Raw genomic sequence first — 25,404 nt, 5'->3', positions numbered from 1 at the left:
AGATTGCATGCACATGCACATGAACATTTTAAGCAGAGAGTCTCACATATTTACTCTCTTCTGAGCTCTGATTTGTTGAAAGCTTCAACCAGAGAATAGTGGGAAATTTTTTAACAGTTTTCCCACTAGCCTATATATATCTGTTTGATGGAAGCTACTAAACAATCAGATTTCTAAGGAGTGATGGGTGTTTTTCTTTAAATATATTTATTTTCCAAATAACAAACATTGCATCAAGACAGAATCAAGAGCTTCAATCAAGTTACATTGGGTCTGAGGGTCTGATTCATTAAGGAAAGAGAAGTAAGAAAACTTACTCAATTTTTTGCTTAAGTGTTCTGGACAAAACCATGTTGCAATGCAAAGGGTGCAAATGAGTTTATTATTTTGCACAAAAGGAAAATACTGGCTGTTTTTCAAGTAGCACACAAATACTTGACAGCTTATTTGTACACTGAAATTTAAAGTTAATCTAGGACATGTCCTACCCCAACTATAAATCTGCCATCACATTTTAAATTTACCTCCCCCTTCAATACAACATGGTTTTGTCTTACTTGCGTACCTTTCCTTAATGAATCAGGCCCACTGTCTTTGTGTTTGGGGACCCCTATATCACTATGCACTTGACCCATGCCCCAAAGATTTGTAGGTGCCATTTAATGCTACATATATATATATATATATATATATATATATATATATATATATATATATATATATATAAAATACACCTGGTAACAATACTCCAAAGGAATCTAGACTGAGGGCTATTTATTATCACTTGCTCCTCACTGTATAAGATATAACCAACTCAGCAGTCTGGTGGTTATTTACTTTACCAGCTCCCAGTCTGGGGTAATGCCACATTGCTAGTCAGTGGGATATTTTATTATCCTACTACCCACCCACCAGTAGGATGCAAAATATTCACTTTATTAAGCCTCTAACACTAATTGTCTGTCAGGACTGCCAGCTCTAGAATGGCTGCTATTAAATTATTCCTATCCCCACTCACCATTGTCAGGAAAACCCCACCAAAGACAGAGAGGCATTTTACTGGTACCTGAGCCCAGTGGTGGGATTCAGTCGGTTCTCACCGGTTCGCCAGAACAAATACCTAATTTAAGGCTCGGTTCAGCGAACCGGTGACTACAGGCTGTCACCATCCTCGTTGGTGGGGGGAGCAGGTTGCATGAAAAAAAAACATACTCACCTGTCCGCAGCATCGGCACTCCTCCTCCCTGGTCCGTCCGCACTGAATGTCGGGCGTGACGTCATCACGTCACACCCTACATTTAGTGAGGAGCGGTGCAGAGAGGAGTCGGTGGCAAGAATAGAGAAGATGAAGAGAAGAAAGGAGAAGAAAGAAGCCAATAGAAAAGGTAAGTGAAGGAACATAACCAAGGGGGAGAAAAGGCAGTATGGCAGACATTACTTTGAGGAGCAAAGGCAGCATGACAGACTTTAATTTGAGAGGCAAAGGCAGCATTACAGACTGTTTACAGCGGCAAAGGCAGCATGGCACAGTGTGATGAAGAGGGGCATTACTGAGGCATAATATGAACTGGGAGCATTACTGTGGCATAATATGAACTTACTGGGATCATTACTGTGGCATAATATGAACTTACTGGGGTCATTACTGTAACATAATATGAACTTACTGGGAGCATAACTGTGTGACATAACTCATTACTATTATTATCTCGATATTAGCAGCATGAAATACGAAATCTTTTATACAGACACGCACACCTTTTACCTTTTCGTATATCTTTTTATATACTAAAACGGTCATTAGGGCAGAGAACCGGTTGTTAATTTATTTGAATCTCACCACTGCCTGAGCCTCATACTACTCTAGTGAGGCCCAGACAAGATCTCTAGCAGTTAAATGATGCTGCCTCAACTAATACAGACTTCACTTGGCTGTGAGCTAATAATGTTTATATCAACACTCCTTTTTTATATATATATATATATATATATATATATATATATATATATATATATATTTGCAAAACTGTGTTTTAACGTGGCAAAGCACTGCAGGGTTTCAATAGCAGAGATCAAGGCAGTTCCTTCCTGCACACATGTGAGTTCAACTCACCTCTAGCAGCTGCTCATTGTAGGAATATTAATATTTTAGTAAACTATACATGAAATAAGTATGTCAGTGGTGAACAAAGTCTATCGCATTCTTAGGTAAGAGAACACCTTCAGTGTTCATTAAAGAAATGTATGTAATAAGGAATGGTGAACATCTTACTGTAAATTATTATGATTATTAAAATTCACTTCAACTTTACCCAGATAAATAAAGCTCCAGGTCCAGATGGCATACACCCAAGGTTCCTTATGGAGTTAAACTCAGAAATAGCTAGACCGCTATTCTTAATTTTCAGAGATTCAATCTCATCAGGCTCAGTACCAAGGGATTGGCGAATAGCAGATGTGGTTCCGTTGTTTAAAAAGGGGACGAGATCACAACCAGAGAATTATAGACCTGTAAGCCTGACATCAATAGTGGGGAAACTACTGGAAGGTATTTTAAGGGACAGTATTCAGGAATACTTGGTACGCAATAAAATTATTAGTGGAAATCAACATGGATTTGTGAGGGATAGGTCATGTCAAACTAATCTAATTAGTTTCTACGAGGAAGTTAGTGGGAACTAGTGGGAGACCAGGGCAGGACAGTAGATGTGGTCTACTTAGATTTTGCAAATGCCTTTGATACAGTGCCACACAAGAGGTTGGTTTACAAAATAAGGGAACTGGGTCTAGGAATCAAAATTTGTACTTTGATCGAAAACTGGTTAGAGAATAGGGAACAGAGAGTTGTGATAAATGGAACATTTTCTAATTGGTCAAAAGTCTTAAGTGGAGTACCTCAAGGTTCCGTGCTGGGACCACTCCTTTTTAATATATTTATTAATGACCTTGGTGATGGTTTAGAGAGTAAAATTTATATTTTTGCAGATGACACTAAACTCTGTAAGGTAATAAAATCAGAGCAAGTTGTAGCTTCTCTACAGAGGGACTTAAATAAACTGGAGGATTGGGCGGCTAAATGGAATATGAGGTTTAACACAGATAAATGTAAGGTTATGCATTCAGGGATCAAAAACAAGAACGCAATCTATAAATTAAATGGAATTAATTTAGGAGAATCTATAATGGAAAAGGATTTGGGAGTGCTCGTAGACAGTAGACTTAGCAATAGTGCTCAATGTCAAGCAGCAGCTGCAAGGGCAAACAAAGTATTGGCATGCATAAAAAGGGGCATAGATGCAAGGGAAGACAGTGTAATTTTGCCACTGTATAAATCGTTGGTAAGACCTCATCTTGAATATGCAGTACAGTTCTGGGCACCACTCTATAAAAAAAGATAATTTGGAACTAGAAAGGGTTCAGAGAAGGGCGACAAAATTGATAAAGGGTATGGAGTCATTAAGTTATGAGAAAAGGTTAGCCAGTTAGCCAGTTTAGGCATGTTTACTTTAGAAAAGAGGCGTCTAAGGCGAGATATGATTACTATGTACAAATACATTAGGGGTCAATACGGAGAGCTTTCATGGGAACTTTTTACCCCAAGGACCATACACAGGACACGTGGTCATCCCCTAAGGTTAGAGGAGAGGAAATTTCACAACCAGCAAAGGAAGGGGTTCTTTACAGTAAGGGCAGTCAAGATATGGAATTCATTGCCAGGGAAGGACGTGATGGCAGATTCAATAGATATGTTTAAGAAAGGGTTAGACAAATTTTAGCGGAAAGGTGTATCCAGGGATACGACTGTTAATTTAAAATAAAGGATAGTAGTGGATATAGGGTAAAAATTGGATTGCAATATTGAGTTTGGGGGGATTTTCAAAATTGAAACAGATTGGCGGTTGCTTACTCTGGATTAATTTCAAATATAAGTGCAGGATCGCAGGAGATCCAAAACAGGTTGAACTTGATGGACTGGTGTCTTTTTTCAACCTCATCAACTATGTTACTATGTTACTATATCCTAACACTATTATATGGTCACAGAACTCTTTGATGACTTCAAATATCCATATACTTTACAATAGGGATATATTATTCCAAATATAATTCCTATGTAGATTTATCATTATTGCGTTAATCACAGTGGGCCTGTCACACGCCGGACTCCCGCTGTCTCCCTTGGAGCCGGCGTGTGTGTCCGCTGATTCCAGAGGCCCCACCAAGACTCTGTTTCTTTTTTTTCACTTACCTGGTCCACGCTGCTGCAGCCCTCCAGCGCTGTCTCTCCCCTTCTTCCGTTCGGCGCTCAGTGGTTCTGCGCATGCGCAGAACTGTCTAACTGTTTTATGTGTTCTCACTGCCCTCTATTGGCTGTCCAATAGGAACTGCACTATATCTACCTCCTCTGACCAGAACTCAATGCTGGTTCTTTCAGTCAGTCCCTGACTTTAAGATTGGAAACAGCTCCTGTGTTTTTGCTACTGCTTCAGCTCCCAAGCTACATCTCTCCGGGGAATTCACCTCTAGGTGACTACGCTGCTGACATTCCAGTGAAAGCACTTCCAAGTGGCGGCACTATCTTTTCCTGCTAACCAGCTCCCTAGTGACTACATCGCTGAACATCCCAGCTATATTTCCTCTCCCAAGTGGCAACGCTGCCAAACTTCCCGGCTAAACGCCACTATCAAGTGACAGCACTACTTCTACCTCATTCTACGCTCCGTCTGTCGTGTTCGCTGAGAACTTCTCCAGGGGACCGCGACCTGCAAGTGGAAGCCGCAAAAGCCCATATTCCCTTGCGGGAATCACTGGTGAACACCTTTCACTTGTTAGACTCCGCGCCCCTCGCTGAAGTAACGTCAATCTCGGCTGAACTATCAGGATCCAGTTGTAATCTCTCTGGTAACGTGACACTAAGAACCAGCCATGTCAGATCCTGATAGAGAACCTTCCGCCAAGGACATGCTTCAACACTTGGTTGGAAGAGTGGAGCGTCAGGATGCAGTTCAGATGCAACTTTTGCAATGTTTGAAAACTCTGGCTACCCGTCTAGACGCATTACAGGAGACCACGCCTCAGCCGACTGCTCAACCACAAGCAGCCGAGGACCCCGCTACAGCCGCTTCCTCTCTGCGTTTGCCTACACCCTCCAAATTTGATGGTGATCCTAACTCTTGCCGTGGCTTTTTAAATCAGTGCTCCATCCAATTTGAGTTATTACCTCAGAATTTTCCTACTTCCAGGTCAAAAGTAGCTTATATGGTCTCCCTCCTATCCGGGAAAGCCCTGGCATGGGCCTCTCCTCTTTGGGAACGTAATGACAATCTCCTCAATGATGTTTCAGCCTTCACCTCTGCATTCAGGAGGATTTTTGATGAACCAGGACGAGTGACATCCGCTGCTACCAGCATCCTAAGACTACGTCAAAATTCTCGTTCTGTGGCTCAATACGTTATTGAGTTTCAGACTCTATCTTCCGAGCTCCAGTGGAACGACGAGGCTCTTGTTGCTGCCTTTTGGCAAGGGCTGTCAGATAAGATCAAGGATGCTCTCTCTTCTCAAGAATTGCCACCCACCTTAGATGCCCTAATTTCTCTCTGCAACCGGGTAGATCTTCGGCTTCGGGAAAGATCGTTCGAGAAAGACCTTCCTAGATGGTCTACCTTTCGTCTAGCTCCTCCTTTTCAACCACCCAAATCTACGGACGAGCCTATGCAACTGGGGCGCTCCCGTTTAACTCCGGATAAAAGAGAGAGAAGGATGAAGAATAAACTATGCCTATATTGTGGAGATTCTGGTCACCTCCTGGCTTCTTGTACCCAGCGTTCGGGAAACGACAAACCCTAGCCTGCACTGGAGAGGTCAGTCTAGGGACTCTTACTTCCTCTCCAACTTCTTTTCCAGACCTAACATGTTCTTTTCCTGTCACCTTACATTTACTTTCAGGGCCCAAGTCGTCCAAGGCCTTGTTGGATTCAGGAGCAGCCGGGAACTTTATGTCACAATCTCTAGTTACAAGACTGGCGTTGCCCACTGTTCCGCTGAAAAAGCCCATGGCTACTACGGGCATTGACGGTTCCCGTCTCCCTAATGGCAGTATTCTTAGACTAACAAAACCTATCTCCATGCAAGTTGGGGCCCTCCACTGGGAAAAGATTTCCTTTCTCATTCTCCCACTGACCATCAGCCCAATCATTCTAGGTCTACCATGGCTTCATCTACATTCACCCCATCTGGATTGGCCTTCATCACAAATCACCGCATGGGGCCCTGCATGCTCTCGCCAATGTCTAACTCCGGTCAAGCCTCTCGGCTTCACACAGATTCCTTCAGAACCCACTACAGTTATCTTACCGCACCAGTATTCTTCCTTTTCGGATGTCTTCTCTAAAGCCTCCTCTGAGCGTCTACCACCCCACCGAGCTTGGGATTGCCCGATCGATCTCATTCCGGGGAAAACTTCTCCTCAAGGCTGAGTCTATCCGCTCTCACTGCCCGAGACAGAGGCTACTACACTCTACATCAAGGAAAATCTGCAACGTGGTTTCATTAGAACTTCCTCCTCACCCGCCGGGGCCGGGTTTTTCTTTGTGAAAAAGAAAGATGGAGCTCTCCGTCCGTGTATCGACTACAGAGGCCTGAACGCCATCACTATTAAAAACCGCTACCCCATTCCATTAATCACCGAACTCTTCGATCGCATTAAAGGTGCCAGAATCTTCACTAAACTCGATCTACGCGGAGCTTACAACTTGATCCGGATTCGCTCTGGGGATAAGTGGAAAACGGCTTAATACACGAGACGGCCATTACGAATATCTAGTGATGCCGTTTGGCTTATGTAACGCCCCAGCCGTTTTCCAAAGTTTTGCGAATGAAATCTTTCGTGATCTGCTATATTCCAATGTAGTAGTATATCTGTATGACATCTTAATTTTCTCCAGGGACCTTTCCACTCATCGTCTACATGTGGCTGAAGTTCTTTCCAGATTACGCACCAACCATTTATTCTGCAAATTGGAAAAATGCATATTTGAGGTCCCTAAGTTGCCTTTCCTGGGCTATTTGGTTTCTGGATCCGGTCTACAAATGGACCCGGGAAAAGTTCATGCTATAATCAACTGGCCCCAACCAACTACACTCAAATCCATTCAACGTTTCCTGGGTTTCTCCAATTATTATAGACGCTTTATTGCTGGTTACTCCTCTGTTGTGGCACCTCTGACAGCTCTTACCCAAAAAGGGGCAACTCCGCAAAATTAGACCTCAGAAGCATTAGAAGCGTTCCAATTTCTCAAAAGAGCCTTTTCATCGGCACCTATCCTCCAGCAACCCGATGTCTCCCTTCCTTTTTTCCTAGAGGTGGATGCATCTTCCACCGGTGTGGGGGCAGTTCTTTCGCAAAAAACTATTCAAGGCAAGTTCCATCACTGCGCATTCTTCTCCCGCAAGTTCCTGCCAGCAGAGAGTAATTACGCCATTGGGGATAAAGAACTCCTGGCCATGAAGTTGGCCCTAACTGAATGGCGTTATCTTCTAGAGGGGGCTCATCACCCAGTTATGATCTTCACGGATCATAAGAATCTACTCTATCTCCAGTCAGCCCAATGCCTGAATCCACGTCAAGCCCGCTGGTCCCTTTTCTTTACCCGCTTTGATCTGCGGGTCACTTTCAAACCCGGTATCAAAAATAAGAAGGCGGATGCATTATCCCGGGCTTTCCCAGAAAATTTGGGATCAGACACCTTGCTGGAACGTCCTATCCTGGACTCTAAATGCATTAGATTATTCTCAACTTCCTCAACTCCTATTCCCCCCAGGGAAAAACATTTGTTCCTCCTCATCTACGGAAGAGTCTTCTTCACTGGTGTCATTCTTCACGATTTACAGGTCATCTTGGCTCCCGTAAAACATCTGAACTACTCTCTCGACAGTACTGGTGGCCCAAATTCCACTCCGAAGTTAAAGATTTCGTGGCTGCCTGCCCTACCTGTGCCCAAAACAAAATTCCCCGCCAGGTTCCACAAGAGCTACTTCACCCTCTTCCACTACCTACCAAACCGTGGACCCATATTACCATGGATTTCATCACTGACCTACCTTCAGCTAATAAATTTAATACCATCTGGGTTATTGTGGACCGTTTCTCTAAAATGGCACACTTCGTTCCACTCATCGGTCTTCCGTCCTCAGCATGTCTAGCTCAACATTTCATAAAGGAAATTTTCCGACTACATGGCTGTCCCGCTGAAATTGTCTCGGATCGTGGGGTACAATTTGTCTCAAAATTCTGGAGGTCCCTTTGTCATCTTCTGGGTATCCGTCTGAAATTCTCTTCCGCATATCATCCCCAGACCAACGGCCAGACAGAAAGGGTCAATCAAGATCTTGAAACGTTTCTCAGGATATTTTCCTCAGCCAACCAGAGTAATTGGGTGGATTTGCTACCCTGGGCAGAATTTGTCCATAACAATTCCTTTCACGAATCCACATCAACCACTCTGTTCTCCGTGGTATTTGGAGGCCATCCTCGTATGCCAGAATTTTCAGCCCTCCCTCCCACCCAAGTTCCAGCGGTTAACACTCTTCGACAGGACTTTATATCCATCTGGTCTCGAGTTCGAAAGGCCCTTCAGAAATCCTCTACTCGCTACAAGCTAGCAGCAGATAAAAAACGCAGAGCCATTCCTCTTTTGAAGGTTGGCGACAAGGTGTGGTTATCAACAAAGAACATTCTTCTTAAAGTGCCCTGTATGAAACTTGCTCCTCGCTACATTGGTCCTTATAGGATCATTCAAGTAATCAGTCCCGTTTGTTTTAAGTTACGGCTACCACCCACTCTACGTATTGCCAATGCCTTTCATATTTCCTTATTGAGACCACTCATTATTATTCGATTCACTGTTCCTGTCACATCTACCACTCCTCTTTCTCTCCAACAAACTGATGAATTCGGGATCAGCCATATTCTGGATTCCAAAAGTTCTAGAGGAACAATCAAGTATTTAGTGGACTGGAAGGGGTATGGCCCCGAAGAGCGCTCCTGGGTACGGGCTGCAGACATCTGTGCTCCTCTTCTGCTGAAAAAATTTCACTCCAGATTTCCGAAGAAACCAGGTTCTAGGTTTTCGGTGCCCACCTCTAAAGGGGGAGGAACTGTCACACGCCGGATTCCCGCTGTCTCCCCGGGAGCCGGCTTGTGTGTCTGCTGATTCCAGAGGCCTTCCCCACCAAGACTCTGTTTCTTTTTTTTCACTTACCTGGTCCACGCTGCTGCAGCCCTCCAGCACTGTCTCTCCCCTTCTTCCGTTCGGCGCTCAGTGGTTCTGCGCATGCGCAGAACTGTCTAACTGTTTTATGTGTTCTCACTGCCCTCTATTGGCTGTCCAATAGGAACTGCACTATATCTACCTCCTCTGACCAGAACTCAATGCTGGTTCTTTCAGTCAGTCCCTGACTTTAAGATTGGAAACAGCTCCTGTGTTTTTTGCTACCTCTTCAGCTCCCAAGCTACATATCTCCGGGGAATTCACCTCTAGGTGACTACGCTGCTGACATTCCAGTGAAAGCACTTCCAAGTGGCGGCACTATCTTTTCCTGCTAACCAGCTCCCTAGTGACTACATCGCTGAACATCCCAGCTATATTTCCTCTCCCAAGTGGCAACGCTGCCAAACTTCCCGGCTAAACGCCACTATCAAGTGACAGCACTACTTCTACCTCATTCTACGCTCCGTCTGTCGTGTTCGCTGAGAACTTCTCCAGGGGACCGCGACCTGCAAGTGGAAGCCGCAAAAGCCCATATTCCCTTGCGGGAATCACTGGTGAACACCTTTCACTTGTTAGACTCCACGCCCCTTGCTGAAGTAACGTCAATCTCGGCTGAACTATCAGGATCCAGTTGTAATCTCTCTGGTAACGTGACAGGGCCGGATTTATTAAGGAACTTAAATTAAGAAGTTTCTTATTTAAGTCTCCTGGACAAAAACACGTTACAATGCAAAGGGTATAAATAGTTTTCTCTTTTGCACATAAGTTAAAAATTGACTGTTTTTTTTCATGAAGCACACAAATACTTGATAACTTTAAAATCAGTGTAGAAATAAGCTGATACTTGTGTGCTACATGAAAAAACAGTCAGTATGTAACTTATGTGCAAAAGAGAAAACTATTTATACCACTTGCATTGTAACATGGTTTTGTCCAGGAGACTTAAATAAGAAACTTCTTAATTTAAGTTCCTTAATAAATCAGACCCAGTGTGAAAGACTCAAAAAAGACTGTGTGAATAACACACTGAATACCCAAAAAATCAATGATCCCCATTTCAAAAGTTGGTCAATTCTCAGTTGTGTTCAGTTATTATTATTATTATTAATTTTTATTTATAGGGCGCCACAAAGTATCCGTAGCGCCGTACAAGGACAAACAATGGCACAGTACAAGGTGAAACAGCACAGTACAAGTAACAGTAAGCACTATAACTCTGGGGGCTCAGGCACAGCATGAAAGAGAGGGAGGGAGGGGAAAAGTGAGTATAGGCAGGTAACTATGGCCCAAGAGGGTGGGCACGGATGACAGGTTGAGAGTCACTGAGGGGAGCGGAGAGAAGCGAGAGGAGACAGAGGGCAGAGGGACTGAGAGGAGGTGAGCTGAGTAGCCAGAGAGCGCAGTTAAAAGTGATGGAAACAGAAGGTAGGAGAGCTCTGCTCAAAGGAGCGAACAATCTAAAGGGAGGGGAAGACAGACAGACACATGGATGAGACGGAGAGACTGGAGAAACGGAGACAGAGTCGAGGAAGGGGGAAAAGGGAAGAAGGGATGAGAAAGAGAGGTAGCCGGAGGTGGGAGTTTAGGCATGAGACTGGAAGGCTTTAAGGAAAAGGTGGGTTTTTAATGTTCGTTTGAAAGAGGACAGATTAGGGGAAGTTCTGATGGAGCGGGGGAGCTTGTTCCAATGGAGGGGAGCGGCGCGGGAGAAGTCTTGGATACGTGTGTGAGAGAAGGTAATCAGAGGGGAAGAGAGGCGACGGTCGTTGGACGATCGCAGTGAGCGGGAGGGAGTGTGAATAGAGATAAGGTTAGAGATGTAGGGAGCAGTGGAGTTGGCGAGGGCCTTGTAAGTCAGAGTAAGGAGCTTGAAAAGGATTCTGTAGGGGAAGGGGAGCCAGTGAAGGGCTTGGTAGAGTGGGGATACAGAGGTGGAACGGCGAGAGAGGAAAATAAGCCTAGCAGCGGCGATAAGTACAGATCTAAGGGGAGCGAGATGAGAGAGGGGGAGGCCGATAAGGAGAAGGTTGCAGTAGTCCAAGCGGGAGATAATCAGAGAGTGGACGAGAGATTTGGTGGCATCCTGGGAGAGGAAGGGCCGAATGCGGGCAATGTTGCGAAGCTGGAAACGGCAGGATTTGGCGAGAGAGTGAATGTGAGGGGCAAAGGAGAGAGAGGAGTCGAGGATGACACCTAGGCAGCGGAGTTGGGGAACAGGGGAGATAGATGAGTTGTCAACAGTGATGGAGAGGTCAGAGGGGAAGGAGGTACGAGAGGGAGGAAAGACAATGAGTTCAGTTTTAGCAAGATTGAGTTTAAGAAATCTAGAGGACATCCAGGAGGAGATGGCAGAGAGGCATGCGGATACCCTGGAAAGAAGGGAGGGAGAGAGATCAGGAGAGGAAAGGTAGAGTTGAGTGTCATCAGCATAAAGGTGGTACTTGAGGCCAAAGGAGCTGATGAGTGCACCCAGAGAAGAGGTGTATAGTGAGAATAGTAAGGGTCCAAGGACAGAGCCCTGAGGGATCCCGACTGGAAGGGAGGAAGAAGGGGAGAGAGAATCAGAGGTGGAAACAGAGAAGGAACGGTCGGCAAGGTAAGAGGTGAACCAGGAGAGGACGGTACCGGAGAGGCCAATGGACTGAAGGGTGTGAAGCAGGATGGGGTGGTCAACGGTGTCAAAGGCCGCTGAGAGGTCGAGGAGAATCAGGAGGGAGTAGTGGTCCATGGCTTTAGCCGAGAGGAGATCATTCGTAACTTGAGCCAGGGCAGTTTCAGTGGAATGGAGGGGGCGGAAGCCTGATTGGAGAGGGTCAAGGAGGGAGTGTTCAGAGAGGTAGGTAGAGAGACGGTTGCAGAAAAGTCTCTCGAGTATTTTGGAGGCAAATGGGAGAAGGGAAATGGGGTGGTAATTAGAGCGTGAGGTGGGGTCAAGATTAGGTTTCTTGAGAATGGGTGAGACGAGAGCATGTTTAAAGGCGGAGGGGAAAATGCCGGTGGAGAGGGACAGATTAAAGAGGTGAGCGAGGTGGGAGCAGGTGGAGGCGAAAAGGGAGCGAAGAAGGTGAGAAGGGATAGGGTCCTGGGGGCAGGTAGAAGGGGGGGAAGAAGAAATGAGAGAGTGGACTTCCTCACCCGAGGTGGGGCGGAAGGAGAGAAGGAGTTGGTGGCTCGGGGGGGAGAGTGGAGGGGGGAGGAAGGGTTCACTGCTTTGTAAAGGAGGATGAGATAGATGTGGTGATACTGTTTCTGGGCCTCATTCATCAAGGCACGCATTCTGAGCACAACCCGTGTTCAGTATTACATGCACGTATTTAGGCTTTCTGTTCGCCCGAATTCATCAAGGTCTGTTGAAATCGGGTACAGGACTGCTCTGTTCAGCTCTAATACACAGGACACTGCAGGATACATATCTTTCAGTGCCTGCAGTAGCCTGCGGGCAGGGGCGGGCTGGCCTGGGGGACAGGGGGGTAACGGTCCCCCGGGCCGCTCATTCTCACTGCTGATCGGGCCAGCCGGGAGGCCGGCCGGCTGACCACAGGACGCAATTTCGGCTACTTTTTAACGGCGGCCGCATCCCGTGTCATGGGATGCGGCCGCTTCAGTGCACAGGCGGCCGCATTACCTGACACGCGATGCGGCCGCGTCATTGGACGCGGCCGCATCGCGTGTCATGTGATGCGGCCGCCTGGGCGCCCCCCGGGCTGAACTCTGCCAGCCCGCGTCTGCCTGCGGGTCCGGTGGCTATTAGCACTATAAAGTGTTAAAAAGTAGATTTATTTAAAAAAAAAAAACATGGGGTCCTCTCTTCCTAATGATATTAATCCTTGTGCTGCCAGCCTAGTGCTAGTAGTTGCAAATCTGAAAAAAAAAGCTGTCAGTGAGAAGCATGGGAAAGCCCCCTAGATTATAAATAGATACCGCGACCTGGCGTCTTTCAATATTTCATTCTGCGGCGGTTGATCCTCCATAGAGGATCATAGTTCTCGTTGTCCTGAGGATTTGTTATTTTGCCAAGCAGTATGCTGAGGATTAGTTTGGTTTCTTCAGGAAAGAAAAAAATTATTTTTTACAACTATCTGTGGAATTATTTTTCTCTTTTTTATTAATAGACAACTCCAGGACCTAGAATGTTATATTTTTGGAACACCAATAAGACCTTGGAATGATTTGGTTTTTATTATGGACTCAAGCCTTCAGTTTACAAGATTGGATCCATTACAGATGAAGAAAATAGATGTTTTGGGGTTTTGTTATTTTTAATAAAATTACATGGTTTAAAAGAGGTGTGTGGTTTATTTACATTTTAATTTGTTTGTTTGTTCTTAAATTAAAATAATGTGGTTTAAAAGAGGCGTGTGGTTTCTTTAAATTTTAGTTTGTGGGATTACATGGCTCAGCGGGCCCTAGACGTCAGGGCATGCTGGCACTTGTGTTTTTCCAAGTACCAGCATGCCCTGGCTGCCATAGGTATGCTGGTGCTTGTAGTTCTATAACCACCAGCAGACCCAGACTGTTAATGGCAGCCTGGGCTGGCTTGGACCTGTAGTTAGACAAACTAAAATAATGTTTACACTTGTATTGTTCATTTTATTACTCCAAACCCACCGCCCAGGGGTGTGGGAAGGGCCCTAGAGCTTTGTGCTGAATAGCTTGGGGCTGGTTTGTCATTTCGACAAGGAGCGCCCTGATACGGGTTCCCCTGTTATAGTGCCACCAGCCCCGGTTAGCTTGCCTAGTGCTGGCTTTTGTAAAATTGGTGGGACCCATGCTTATTTTTCGCCCAGATTTTGCACCTATCAGCACAAGGCTGGCAACACAAGGGTTTATATCATTAGGATGGGGGTGACCACATGCATACAGCTGAAATTAGCCTAGCCTCAGAGCTGGTGCGAGTGATATGGCAGAAAAACAAGTAACTTTGATGGCTGTTGAGCCAGATACAGGCATTGCTGCCTGCGCTTGAGTTTGGCACACCCCTACTGTAAATTGCCTATGGCAAAATGTCCCTTCCCCACCCAGGTCACTCCCTGAGCACGGACACGATAGTAAGTGTTCTTTGCTTGCATTGTCGCACGGAACAGGCCTGCATTCATGGCCGTATGTGCCGGTTCTGGGCATGTGCAGAGTGGTTTTGCTGACAATACGCTCAAAAGCGGTAGATACGTGTGTACAAGTTTTTTGTCGACTCTAACCATTTTTATTCCTATTGTTAAACTTAATTCCTTCTACAAAATAAATAGGACTTACTCTTTTCACAAATTGGAATTTCAGAACTCCATTGGAAATCCTTTTCACAGGTTACTTTTTTCTTTCCTTTTAAGGTGTAATCTGAATTACATTCCAGCTCTATAGATTCACCTACTCGGTATTCTTGTTTATTCCTTTTTATTATTCCATTCAGAAATATAGGCACAGGACAGAATTCTCCTGGTAAAAATAAATAAAACAAAGAAATGAATTTCACAGGATATGTGACAGAACCAGGAAACACTGCCAGAATAACATTTACCACCGGCCCATCAATCCGCAGGGTTAAATGTCCAGTTTTAAAAATTGGCCCCGGGGAAGGACTTTTGCAGATACATCGGAATTAATAAAGAAAAGACAGGAAATACTGGACAGCTGGAAGCCCTGACACATCACAAAAGTGTGAAATGGGTTAATTCCAGGAGGGACTGAGTGCTATCCTAGATCTGGGGGTGGGGAAGGCCAATTAGTATCCATTGTCTTCCAAATGACTGGCCCAAAGATTTTGGCAGAGACACAGCAGGGGAGCCCCTGTGGAAAGACAGCTCATCTACACTCCCACTCCAAACCTCTGGTCCAGCACCAACCAATGTTCAAGCAGGAGAGACCCAGGGGTTTGCCCGATGAGAGGAAAATACAGTGGGAATTTGACACTGGATTGTTGAAGTCAAATAATTGGATGAAGTAAATCAAATTGATTAGTGTCTTTTTACTCAGCGATTGCGAGTTATGAAGCAATCGCACGGATAAATAATGCACACATACACTTACACTCACACATTCTCTTGCAAATTGTTCATCTAAAAATAGGTCCAGCACACAGTCGTTTATATTCAGATTTAGTAGGATTTATATTTAAATATAATAATGTTAAAAGCACTTTATTGAGATCTAAGGTTCAGGATAGAGGAAACATACTTCAACATACAAACACTTCTTGACCACAGACTTCAGGATTGAATGACTGTATGCTGGATCCAGAGCACCTAAATATGTAATCGGCTGTACATATTTTATTAATTGTTACTCTGCTACTTTTTGCTATTAAATCGCTTTGTGAGTTGGAACCACAACATTCTCATAAGACAATGTTTTATTGGTAAGCGATAAAATTACTTTAATAGGATATAAGGAGCCACTCCATGGAGGGAAGGGTGTTCGTGTTCTTTTCCTGGAGGGAATGTTCAAAAAAGAAAGACCAAGGGGTTTGCCCAGGGAGAGGAAAATACAGGGAGAATGTGATACTGGATATAAAGAGCCACTCCAGGGGGGAAGGAAGGGGTGTTCCTGTTCTTTTCCTTGCAGATTTGGAGCTGTCTGGTGTTGAGTTTCTGCTTTCTACCAGCAGACCCGGTGATCATTGCTGACCTTTGTCCTGGCAAGCAGGCTGTTACTACACCTTGAAACCTGCCATCCATCTCCATCAGGAGAAAGTCGATAGGTTCTGGGGATATTGGTGCAACCGCAGGAGTGGGGGAGACTGATACCAAGGCTGGGGACAGCAAGATACCAAGGCTCTCTGGATCTTATGCTAACAGACTCTTTTGCCTGTAGAACTTTTGCGTGGCTAAGCTGAGAGGGAATTATGCATTTAGGGCCTGATTCATTAAGGATCTTAACTTGAGAAACTTCTTATTTCAGTATCCTGGACAAAAACCATGTTACAATTCAAGGGGTGCAAATTAGGATTTTGTTTTGCACATAAGTTAAATACTGACTGTTTTTTCATGTAGCACAGAAATACTAGATAGCTTATTTGTACACTGAAATTTAAAGTTGATATTTATGTGCTACCTTAAGTCTCCTGTTATATTAACATTGCCTGCAGAGTAACAGTGATGTGTTTGCCTATGTCGCCTATAGAAAGCAGCGCGCTGTATCTGGTGATTTTGAATTCAAACTTGGTTGAGTTCGAAAAATCTTCAGCTTCATCCATCTGGCGATTTGTATAGCTAGAGTGGCAAAAAAAAGTGGGACCGCGATCTGCAGCGATTTTTAAAATGTCAATTTGAAAAGAAACACATTTCTGGCGATTTTACATCAAATCACTGGTTAATAAATTAGCGATTCTAAACTTGCCCGAGAAAATTCCTGGATATTCAAAATCGCAGTTTGATATATTTACCCACCCCCCCTTCCTGGTATCCCCATAGAATACTACCCAGAACAATGCACAAATAAATAGCCAGACTTCACATGGCTACTCCAGGCAATTTCTCAATAAACTAAGTGAAGCAAGATGAGAAACAAACCGAACAGTTAAATTTTAATATGTCAATATATCACTTAACTACAACTTACCTCACAATCAAAAAATTACAATTAAAATCAAGCACCCATCAGCGAACCCCACTATTAACAATAAAATTCAATTTAGCATTAGATCCATATTTGAGATATGTTAAAGTTTTATTAGAAGTATACAGATAAGTTGATCAATAATTAAATCAGCTGCATTCACGGACGATCTGTTGATTTTCTTATCCAACAGAAAAGTTGACCTCATACATGTACAAGACAAAGTACAATACTTCCAACAAATTTGACTTCATAATTAACTATGGGAAAACTATGGCCTTAGCAATCTATCCAGATGTTACAAATGGGCAACTGAAACCATTAAATACCTAGGTATCATACCTGAAACAGGAGTGAGTTAATTAATAAAATTCACTTATGATTAAAGTGAGATTCAACTTATAAACATAATACAGGAGTTACATCAAGCTCATATCTGTAACACAAGAAATGTACTTATTATGCTTTACTTATAATAAAGGCTTTAAAAAAGACATATGCAAATATTATTAAAAATTATTGGTCTGATGTAGAGCTGCACATAATTCAACACGCCAGAGCAAAATTTTCTTTTTCCTTCTATACATGCACAGTAAAATGGTGCTCATCTAAGTAAGTATACCCATTCTACACATAGAGAGGCAGACTGGGGGGGAGAGGGGAGGGGCAGGCTTGCGTAGCTGCCTCCACCTTACCACCTATGTGGAGATGGATGCATGCGCAGATACTTCTTTTAGGAAGATCTGTGCTGATGATCAGCTCTAGTGCTATCAGCTTAGGCTGGTATCGACAAAATCTGTGAGACATAAGCATGGTGTCCCCCTGAAAATGCTGATACCAGCACTTGGCAGCTTGGCCTCCCCCACTAAAATGCCATCCAGCCTTTATTCCATTCAGCACGGGACTAAATTCCCTAGGGGTTGGTTGCTGTGTGTGAATTAATTATTTAAATTAACGTGACAGCATATAATTTTTTTCAAGGTACACTACTGAACCCAACATGTCCTGGCCTAATTTAAGTGGTTTGGCATGCTGGTGCATGTAATATTACAAACTCCACAATAGACAGCATTATCTTGCATCCATGGCCCGCTGGGACTTGTAGTGCACCTTGAAAAACTTGTAATAAAAATCCACACACACTGTATATAAAACGTTATTCTAAATAAAGACTCCCCGATCTATCCTCATTAGCCTTTTTATTTTCTCATCTAAGTACAGGCATGAATTGACACCTCTGAAACCATCTGCTGGCAATCTGGTTCTTGTAAAACAAAATAAACCCTAGTTGACAACGCTGAACTTACTCACATGGGACCCCCGGAACAAACAAGCTATTGGCGGCAGAGTTGTAATTTTTATAGCAGGGGAATTTCCCATGCTTTGAGGTGTTGTGCTGAGTTTCCAGTTAAGTAGCACTGAGCTGAGTAGCAATGAGCCCCTCTTGGCATCCCTGGCCAATGGGGACCAAGGTAATAAAATAAATCTGGTATCTTATATTAAATAATAAGCAACTGTGTCCCCTTAGATGTAAAAATTAATTATTGTGCCAACTTAGATGTAATAATAAATTACTGTGATCCCTTGGATCTAATCAGATAGAATTGTGCCCATGTATTTCTGTGGCACTGCAGCTTTGCCTCACAGACCATTTAGATGGCAAGTTTCATTATATTCTATGAAAGTGCTTATATCTAATACACCCCTCCTAGAGGTGGAGTTGTGTTAAAAATAATAAACTATATAAGAAAAAAATAATATTAGACACTAACTGGTAACTTACAGGCAAACATAAAGATGCTTCTTGCATAATGCTGGGAGTTCTAATCTAGAGTCACATTGGTGCAAAGAGAATCCAGGGGACTGTATGTTATCAAAAGAGGGGGGGTTATGAAATTAAATTACCCTTGGCTTAGTATTCAGTACCTAAAAACAGAGCCTTGGGGCTAAATTTACTAAGCTGCGGGTTTGAAAAAGTGGGGATGTTGCCTATAGCAACCAATCAGATTCTAGCTTTCATTTATTTAGTACCTTCTACAAAATGACAGCTAGAATCTGATTGGTTGCTATAGGCAACATCCCCACTTTTTCAAACCCGCAGCTTAGTAAATCTAGCCCTTAGTGTGTATTATTTTTTCTTATATGCATATTTATTAAGGATGAGCGCACTCGGATTCCTGGAATCCGAGCCCCCCCCCGAACATTGCGGATCCGAGTCAGATCCGAGCACTGTACGGGTATTCCTGCCGATTCCGAAACTTAAAACGAGGCTCTGAGTCATAATCCCGCTGTCGGATCTCGCGATACTCGGAACCTTTCAATTCCCCGCTTGCCGCCGCCATCTTCACTCGGGCATTGATCAGGGAAGATGGAGGGTGTGTTAGGTGGTCCTCTGTCCTGCTATTTCTCGTGCTGTGCTGTGCTGTGCTGTGCTCTGTCCTGCTGAGTCCAGTGATGCATCAGTCCAGTGCTCTGTCCTTGCTGAGTCCAGCGGTGCATTTTGTCCTGTGCTTTGTTCTGCAAAGTGCATATTTCTTTCAAAAGTATTAAAAATTCTTCCATAAAAAGAAAAAAAAAGAAAAATTCTACCAAAATCCTTTTAAATTAATATAAAACAAAAATCAAAAAAGTCCATGCTGAGTCCAGTGGTGCATCAGTCCAGTGCTGTGTCCTTGCTGAGTCCAGTGGTGCATCAGTCCAGTGCTCTGTCCTTGCTGAGTCCAGTGGTGCATCAGTCCAGTGCTCTGTCCTTGCTGAGTCCAGTGGTGCATCAGTCCAGTGCTCTGTCCTTGCTGAGTCCAGCGGTGCATCAGTCCAGTGCTGTGTCCTTGCTAAGTCCAGTGGTGCATCAGTCCAGTGCTCTGTCCTTGCTGAGTCCAGTGGTGCATCAGTCCAGTGCTCTGTCCTTGCTGAGTCCAGCGGTGCATTTTGTCCTGTGCTTTGTTCTGCAAAGTGCATATTTCTTTCAAAAGTATTAAAAATGCTTCCATGAAAAGAAAAAAAAAGAAAAATTCTACAAAAATCCTTTTAAATTAATATATAAAAAAAAGTCTTTGCTGAGTCCAGTGGTGCATCAGTCCAGTGCTGTGTCCTTGCTGAGTCCAGTGGTGCATCAGTCCAGTGCTCTGTCCTTGCTGAGTCCAGCGGTGCATTTTGTCCTGTGCTTTGTTCTGCAAAGTGCATATTTCTTTCAAAAGTATTAAAAATTCTTCCATAAAAATAAAAAAAAAAAAAAAAAATTCTACCAAAATCCTTTTAAATTAATATAAAAAAAATAATCAAAAAAGTCCTTGCTGAGTCCAGTGGTGCATCAGTCCAGTGCTGTGTCCTTGCTGAGTCCAGTGGTGCATCAGTCCAGTGCTCTGTCCTTGCTGAGTCCAGTGGTGCATCAGTCCAGTGCTCTGTCCTTGCTGAGTCCAGCGGTGCTTTTGTCCTGTGCTTTGTTTTGCTAAGTGCATCTTTATTTTAAAAGTATTAAAAAATCTTACAAAAAAATTATAATTCGACAAAAATCCTTTTAAAAAAATATAAAGAAGTATTCTAAAAAGTCTAAAAAAAATTATTGCAGTCCATTAACATAAATACTACAATCTATTAAAAATTGTTCACTGTTCTTGCAGTATTTAAAAAATAGTACTGTAATACAACGTGTGCTGCATATAATGGAGTACCAAAATTTGGGGGATAAAGTAGGGAAAGACCAAGACCCACTTCCTCCTAATGCTGAAGCTGCTGCCACTAGTCATGACATAGACGATGCAATGCCATCAACGTCGTCTGCCAAGGCCGATGCCCAATCTCCATGTAGAGGGCATGTAAAATCCAAAAAGCAAAAGTTCACTACAATTAGTAAAAAAAGAAAATTGAAAACATCTGAGGAGAAAAGTAAACTTGCCAATATGCCCTTTACGACACGGAGTGGCAAGGAACGGCTTAGGCCCTGGCCCGTGTTCAGCACTAGTGGTTCAGCTTCACCCAAGGATCTAAGCCCTTCTCCCCCCCCCCTCCAAAAAATTTAAAAGAGTTATGCTGTCAGCAACAACACAGCAAACAACTCTGCCTTCTAAACAGATGACATCACAAATCCCCAAGGCGAGTCCAAGGGTGTTGGTGGTTGCGAAGCCTGACCTTCCCATCAGTGTACGGGAAGAGGTGACTCCATCCACCATTTGCAGCACACCCACTGCATATGCTGGAAGGATGACCCACAGTGTCGCTCCAGATTTGGATAATCAAGGTGTCAAGGAGGCTATTGATGTAGCTGGCGTTGTGGAGGAACTTGATGAGGAGGATGCTGATGTGGTTATTTTAAATGAGGCACCAGGGGGGAAAAAAGTGGATGTCCATGGGATGAAAAAGCCCATCGTCATGCCTGGTCAGAAGACCAAGAAATGCACCTCTTCTGTCTGGAGTTATTTTTACCCCAATCCGGAAAACAAATGTCTGGCCATATGTAGCTTATGTAAAGCTCAAATAAGCAGGGGTAAGGATCTTGGCCACCTAGGGACATATTCCCTTAAACGTCACCTGAATAACCTTCATAGTTCAGTGGTTAGTTCAGAAACTGGGGCTAGGACCGTCATCAGTCCAGGGACACCTAAATCCCTTGGTCCTGTTGGATACACACCACCAACACCCTCCTCGTCAACTTCCTCCACGATCTCCATCAGATTTAGTCCTGCAGGCCATGTCATCAGCCAGACTGAGTCCTCTTCAATACGGGATTCATCTGAGGAATCCTGCAGCGGTACGCCTACTTCTGCCGCTGCTGCTGCTGCTGCTGCTGGTAGTCAGTCATCTTCCCAGAGGGGAAGTCGCAAGAACGCTACATCTTTCACCAAACAGTTGACCGTCCAACAATCGTTTGCCATGAGCACCAAGAACGACACTAGTCATCCTATGGCAAAGCGGATAACTGCGTCAATAACAGCAATGTTGGTGTTAGACGTGCGTCCGGTGTCCACCATCAGTGGAGTTGGATTTAGACGGTTGATGGAGGTATTGTGTCCCCGGTACCAAATCCCGTCGAGATTCCACTTCACTAGGCAGGCGATACCAAAGATGTACAGAGAAGTACGAACAAGTGTCCTCAGTGCTCTTAAAAATGCGGTTGTACCCACTGTCCACTTAACCACAGACATGTGGACAAGTGGTTCAGGGCAAACGAAGGACTATATGACTGTGACAGCCCACTGGGTAGATGCATCGCCTTCCGCAGCAACAGCAGCAGCTGCATCAGTAGCAGCATCTCCACAACGGCTGCTCGTGCCAAGGCAGGCAACATTTTGTATCACCAGTTTTAATAAGAGGCACAACGCTGACAACCTCTTAGAGAAACTGAGGGAAATCATCTCACAGTGGCTTACCCCACTTAGACTCTCCTGGAGATTTGTGGTGTCAGACAACGCCAGTAACATTGTGCGGGCATTACATATGGGCAATTTCCAGCACGTCCCATGTTTTCCCCACACCGTTAATTTGGTGGTGCAGCATTACCTGAAGAGTGACAGGGGTGTGCAGGAGATGCTTGCGGTGGCCCGCAAAATTTCTGGACACTTTAGGCATTCTGCCAGTGCCTACCGCAGACTCGAGATACATCAAAAAAGTCTGAACCTGCTCTGCCATCACCTCAAAGAAGAGGTTGTGACGCGCTGGAACTCCACCCTCTATATGCTGCAGAGGATGGAGGAGCAGCAAAAGGCCATTCAAGCCTATACAGCCACCTACGACATAGGAAAAGGAGTGGGGATGCGCCTGAGTCAAGCGCACTGGAGACTGATTTCCGTGTTGTGCAAGGTTCTGCAGCCTTTTGAACTTGCCACACAAGAAGTCAGTTCCGACACTGCCAGCTTGAGTCAGGTGATTCCCCTGATCAGGCTGTTGCAGAAGCAGCTGGAGAAAGTGAGGGAGGAGCTGGTAAACCATTGAGATTCCACCAAGCATGTAGCTCTTGTGGATGAAGCCCTTCGTACGCTTTGCCAGGATGCGAGGGTGGTCACTCTTTTAAAGTCAGAGGAATACATTCTGGCCACCGTGCTCGATCCTCGGTTTAAAGCGTATGTTGTGTCTCTGTTTCCGGCGGACACAAGTCTACAGCGGTGCAAAGACCTGCTGGTCAGGAAATTGTCCTCTGAAGAGGACCGTGACATGCCACCAGCTCCTCCATCAGTTTCTTCCACACCTGTGGCTGCAAGGAAAAAGCTCAGTTTTCCTCAAAGACCCCCTGGCGGGGATGCTGAGAACATCTGGTCCGGACTGAAGGACCTGCCAACCATTGCAGACATAGTCATAATTGAAAAAATGGTGGAGGATTACTTTGCTGACACCATCAAAATAGACATGTCAGACAGTCCGTATTGTTACTGGCAGGAAAAAAAGGCAGTTTGGAAGCCCCTGTACAAACTGGCTCTATTTTACCTGAGTTGTCCCCCCTCCAGTGTTTACTCCGAAAGAGTTTTTAGTGCAGAGGGGAACCTGGTCAGTGAGCGGCGAAGGAGGTTGCTTCCTCAGAACGTTGAAAAAATTATGTTCATAAAAATGAATTCTTAAGTCCTCCATCAAGCACAGCAGTGCCCTCAAGATAATACAGAGGGACCTGTGGTTGTGGAGTCCAGCGGGGACGAATTGATAATGTGTAAGGATGAGGAAGTACACACTGAAGGGGGCCAGGAATCAGAGGATGAGGATGAGGACGACATCTTGCCTCAGTAGAGCCAGTTTAATTCTATTAGTAGTTCCCAAAAAGAGGAACTGCCCCTTCTATTTAATACTTTAATTCTTTTAGTAGTTCCCAAAAAGAAGAACTGCCACTTCTATTTAATACTTTTATTGTATATGTAGTTCCCAAAAAGAGGAACTGCCACTTCTATTTAATACTTTTATTGTATATGTAGTTCCCAAAAAGAGGAACTGCCACTTCTATTTAATACTTTAATTCTATTAGTAGTTCCCAAAAAGAGGAACTGCCACTTCTATTTAATACTTTAATTCTATATGTAGTTCCCAAAAAGAGGAACTGCCCCTTCTATTTAATACTTTAATTCTATTAGTAGTTCCCAAAAAGAGGAACTGCCACTTCTATTTAATACTTTTATTGTATATGTAGTTCCCAAAAAGAGGAACTGCCACTTCTATTTAATACTTTAATTCTATATCTAGTTCCCAAAAAGAGGAACTGCCACTTCTATTTAATACTTTAATTCTATTAGTAGTTCCCAAAAAGAGGAACTGCCACTTCTATTTAATACTTTTATTGTATATGTAGTTCCCAAAAAGAGGAACTGCCACTTCTATTTAATACTTTAATTCTATTAGTAGTTCCCAAAAAGAGGAACTGCCACTTCTATTTAATACTTTTATTGTATATGTAGTTCCCAAAAAGAGGAACTGCCACTTCTATTTAATACTTTAATTCTATATGTAGTTCCCAAAAAGAGGAACTGCCACTTCTATTTAATACTTTAATTCTATTAGTAGTTCCCAAAAAAATGAACTGCCACTTCTATTTAATACTTTAATTCTATATGTAGTTCCCAAAAAGAGGAACTGCCCCTTCCATTTAATACTTTAATTCTATATCTAGTTCCCAAAAAGAGGAACTGCCATTTATATTACTACTTATTTGTGCCGTGGCGCAACCTGGGGAGAGAGAAGAGAGAGAGAGAGAGAAAGGGGGGGGGGGCAGGGGTGGTGTGTGGAGAACACAGTACAGATGCGGTACCAACAATATACTCCTGGGGCTTAATGTAGGTTATAGCTCATTTTGCTGGTGTGGGTCTATAGCTCTTTGCCCTGTTTACAGCCCTAATTGCAATGTATATTGTGGTGGTTTGGTACCTCCTGTGAGGGGTGTGTCTAATGGTCTGTGGGGGGGGTTTAACAAGCTCTTGGTTGGTTAGAGCTATTTATAGAGGCAGTTAGTGTTGTGATAGCCTCTTTTTATTATTATGTGCTGTGATGTGCTCTGTTAATGATGTTCATGGCAGGTTAATATGGACTATGTGTTCTAATATGGGGGTTTTTTCGTGAGATGCGGGTGGGACAATACTTTTGCTTAGGAAGCTCTTACAAGAGCAGTTTGGTGGTCGCTAGCCGGTCTCTCTGTCCTGTAGTTTAGGCGCTGCAGTCAGAAGTTATTGTAGCGTGTCCCGAGCGGTAGCGTTACTGTGGCCGGGCGGGTGCTGCTGGTTCACCTGAAGCGCTTGCGCCGGACTTCCGGTTTTGGTGGAGCGCACTCTGCGTTCCACTGCGGGCTGAGTTGATTCTTCGACTTTCTGCTTCGCACTTTGATCCTGGAGAGTTATGCGAGTGGTGTTTCCAGGGGCAGAGGTGAGTGTTCAGGGAGTCTTTTTGCGGGGTGTGTAGGGGTGGGCCAGCGCGCTTCGTCCTTAGACTTCGTCAGGGATGTGGCTGTACTGTTATTTCCTTGTGTTTTTATCCTGCTTTGTATTCACTGTGTCCAATTACGATCTTCCGGAAGGGGAGGGGGGATGGCGGGAGGCGGGGGGGAGGCGATTGGCGGGCGGGGGGGTTATATATTTTTAAATGGAAATGATTGGTATTGAATGTTATTGAGGTTAATAATAGC

General features: G+C 44.2%; 1 protein-coding gene across 3 annotated transcripts in view; it reads right to left on the bottom strand.

The window, feature by feature from the left end:
- The window catches only part of LOC142138990 (complement component receptor 1-like protein), a 114,641-nt gene that overhangs the window by 26,550 nt on the left and 62,687 nt on the right, over positions 1-25,404 (bottom strand). For 2 of the 3 annotated variants that reach the window (XM_075196189.1, XM_075196190.1), the window contains exon 9: positions 14,520-14,699. The exons of the other annotated variant lie outside the window; for it this stretch is intronic. In XM_075196189.1, the coding sequence (XP_075052290.1) occupies positions 14,520-14,699 (180 nt within the window). The remainder of the gene's footprint in view (positions 1-14,519; positions 14,700-25,404) is intronic. 3 annotated transcript variants of the gene reach the window in all.

This window comes from Mixophyes fleayi, chromosome 2 (genome assembly GCF_038048845.1).
Source record: "Mixophyes fleayi isolate aMixFle1 chromosome 2, aMixFle1.hap1, whole genome shotgun sequence".
NCBI classification, from domain to species: domain Eukaryota; kingdom Metazoa; phylum Chordata; class Amphibia; order Anura; family Limnodynastidae; genus Mixophyes; species Mixophyes fleayi.
Note: the sequence above shows the minus strand (reverse complement) of the source record. Positions and strands in the feature narration are given on the sequence as shown.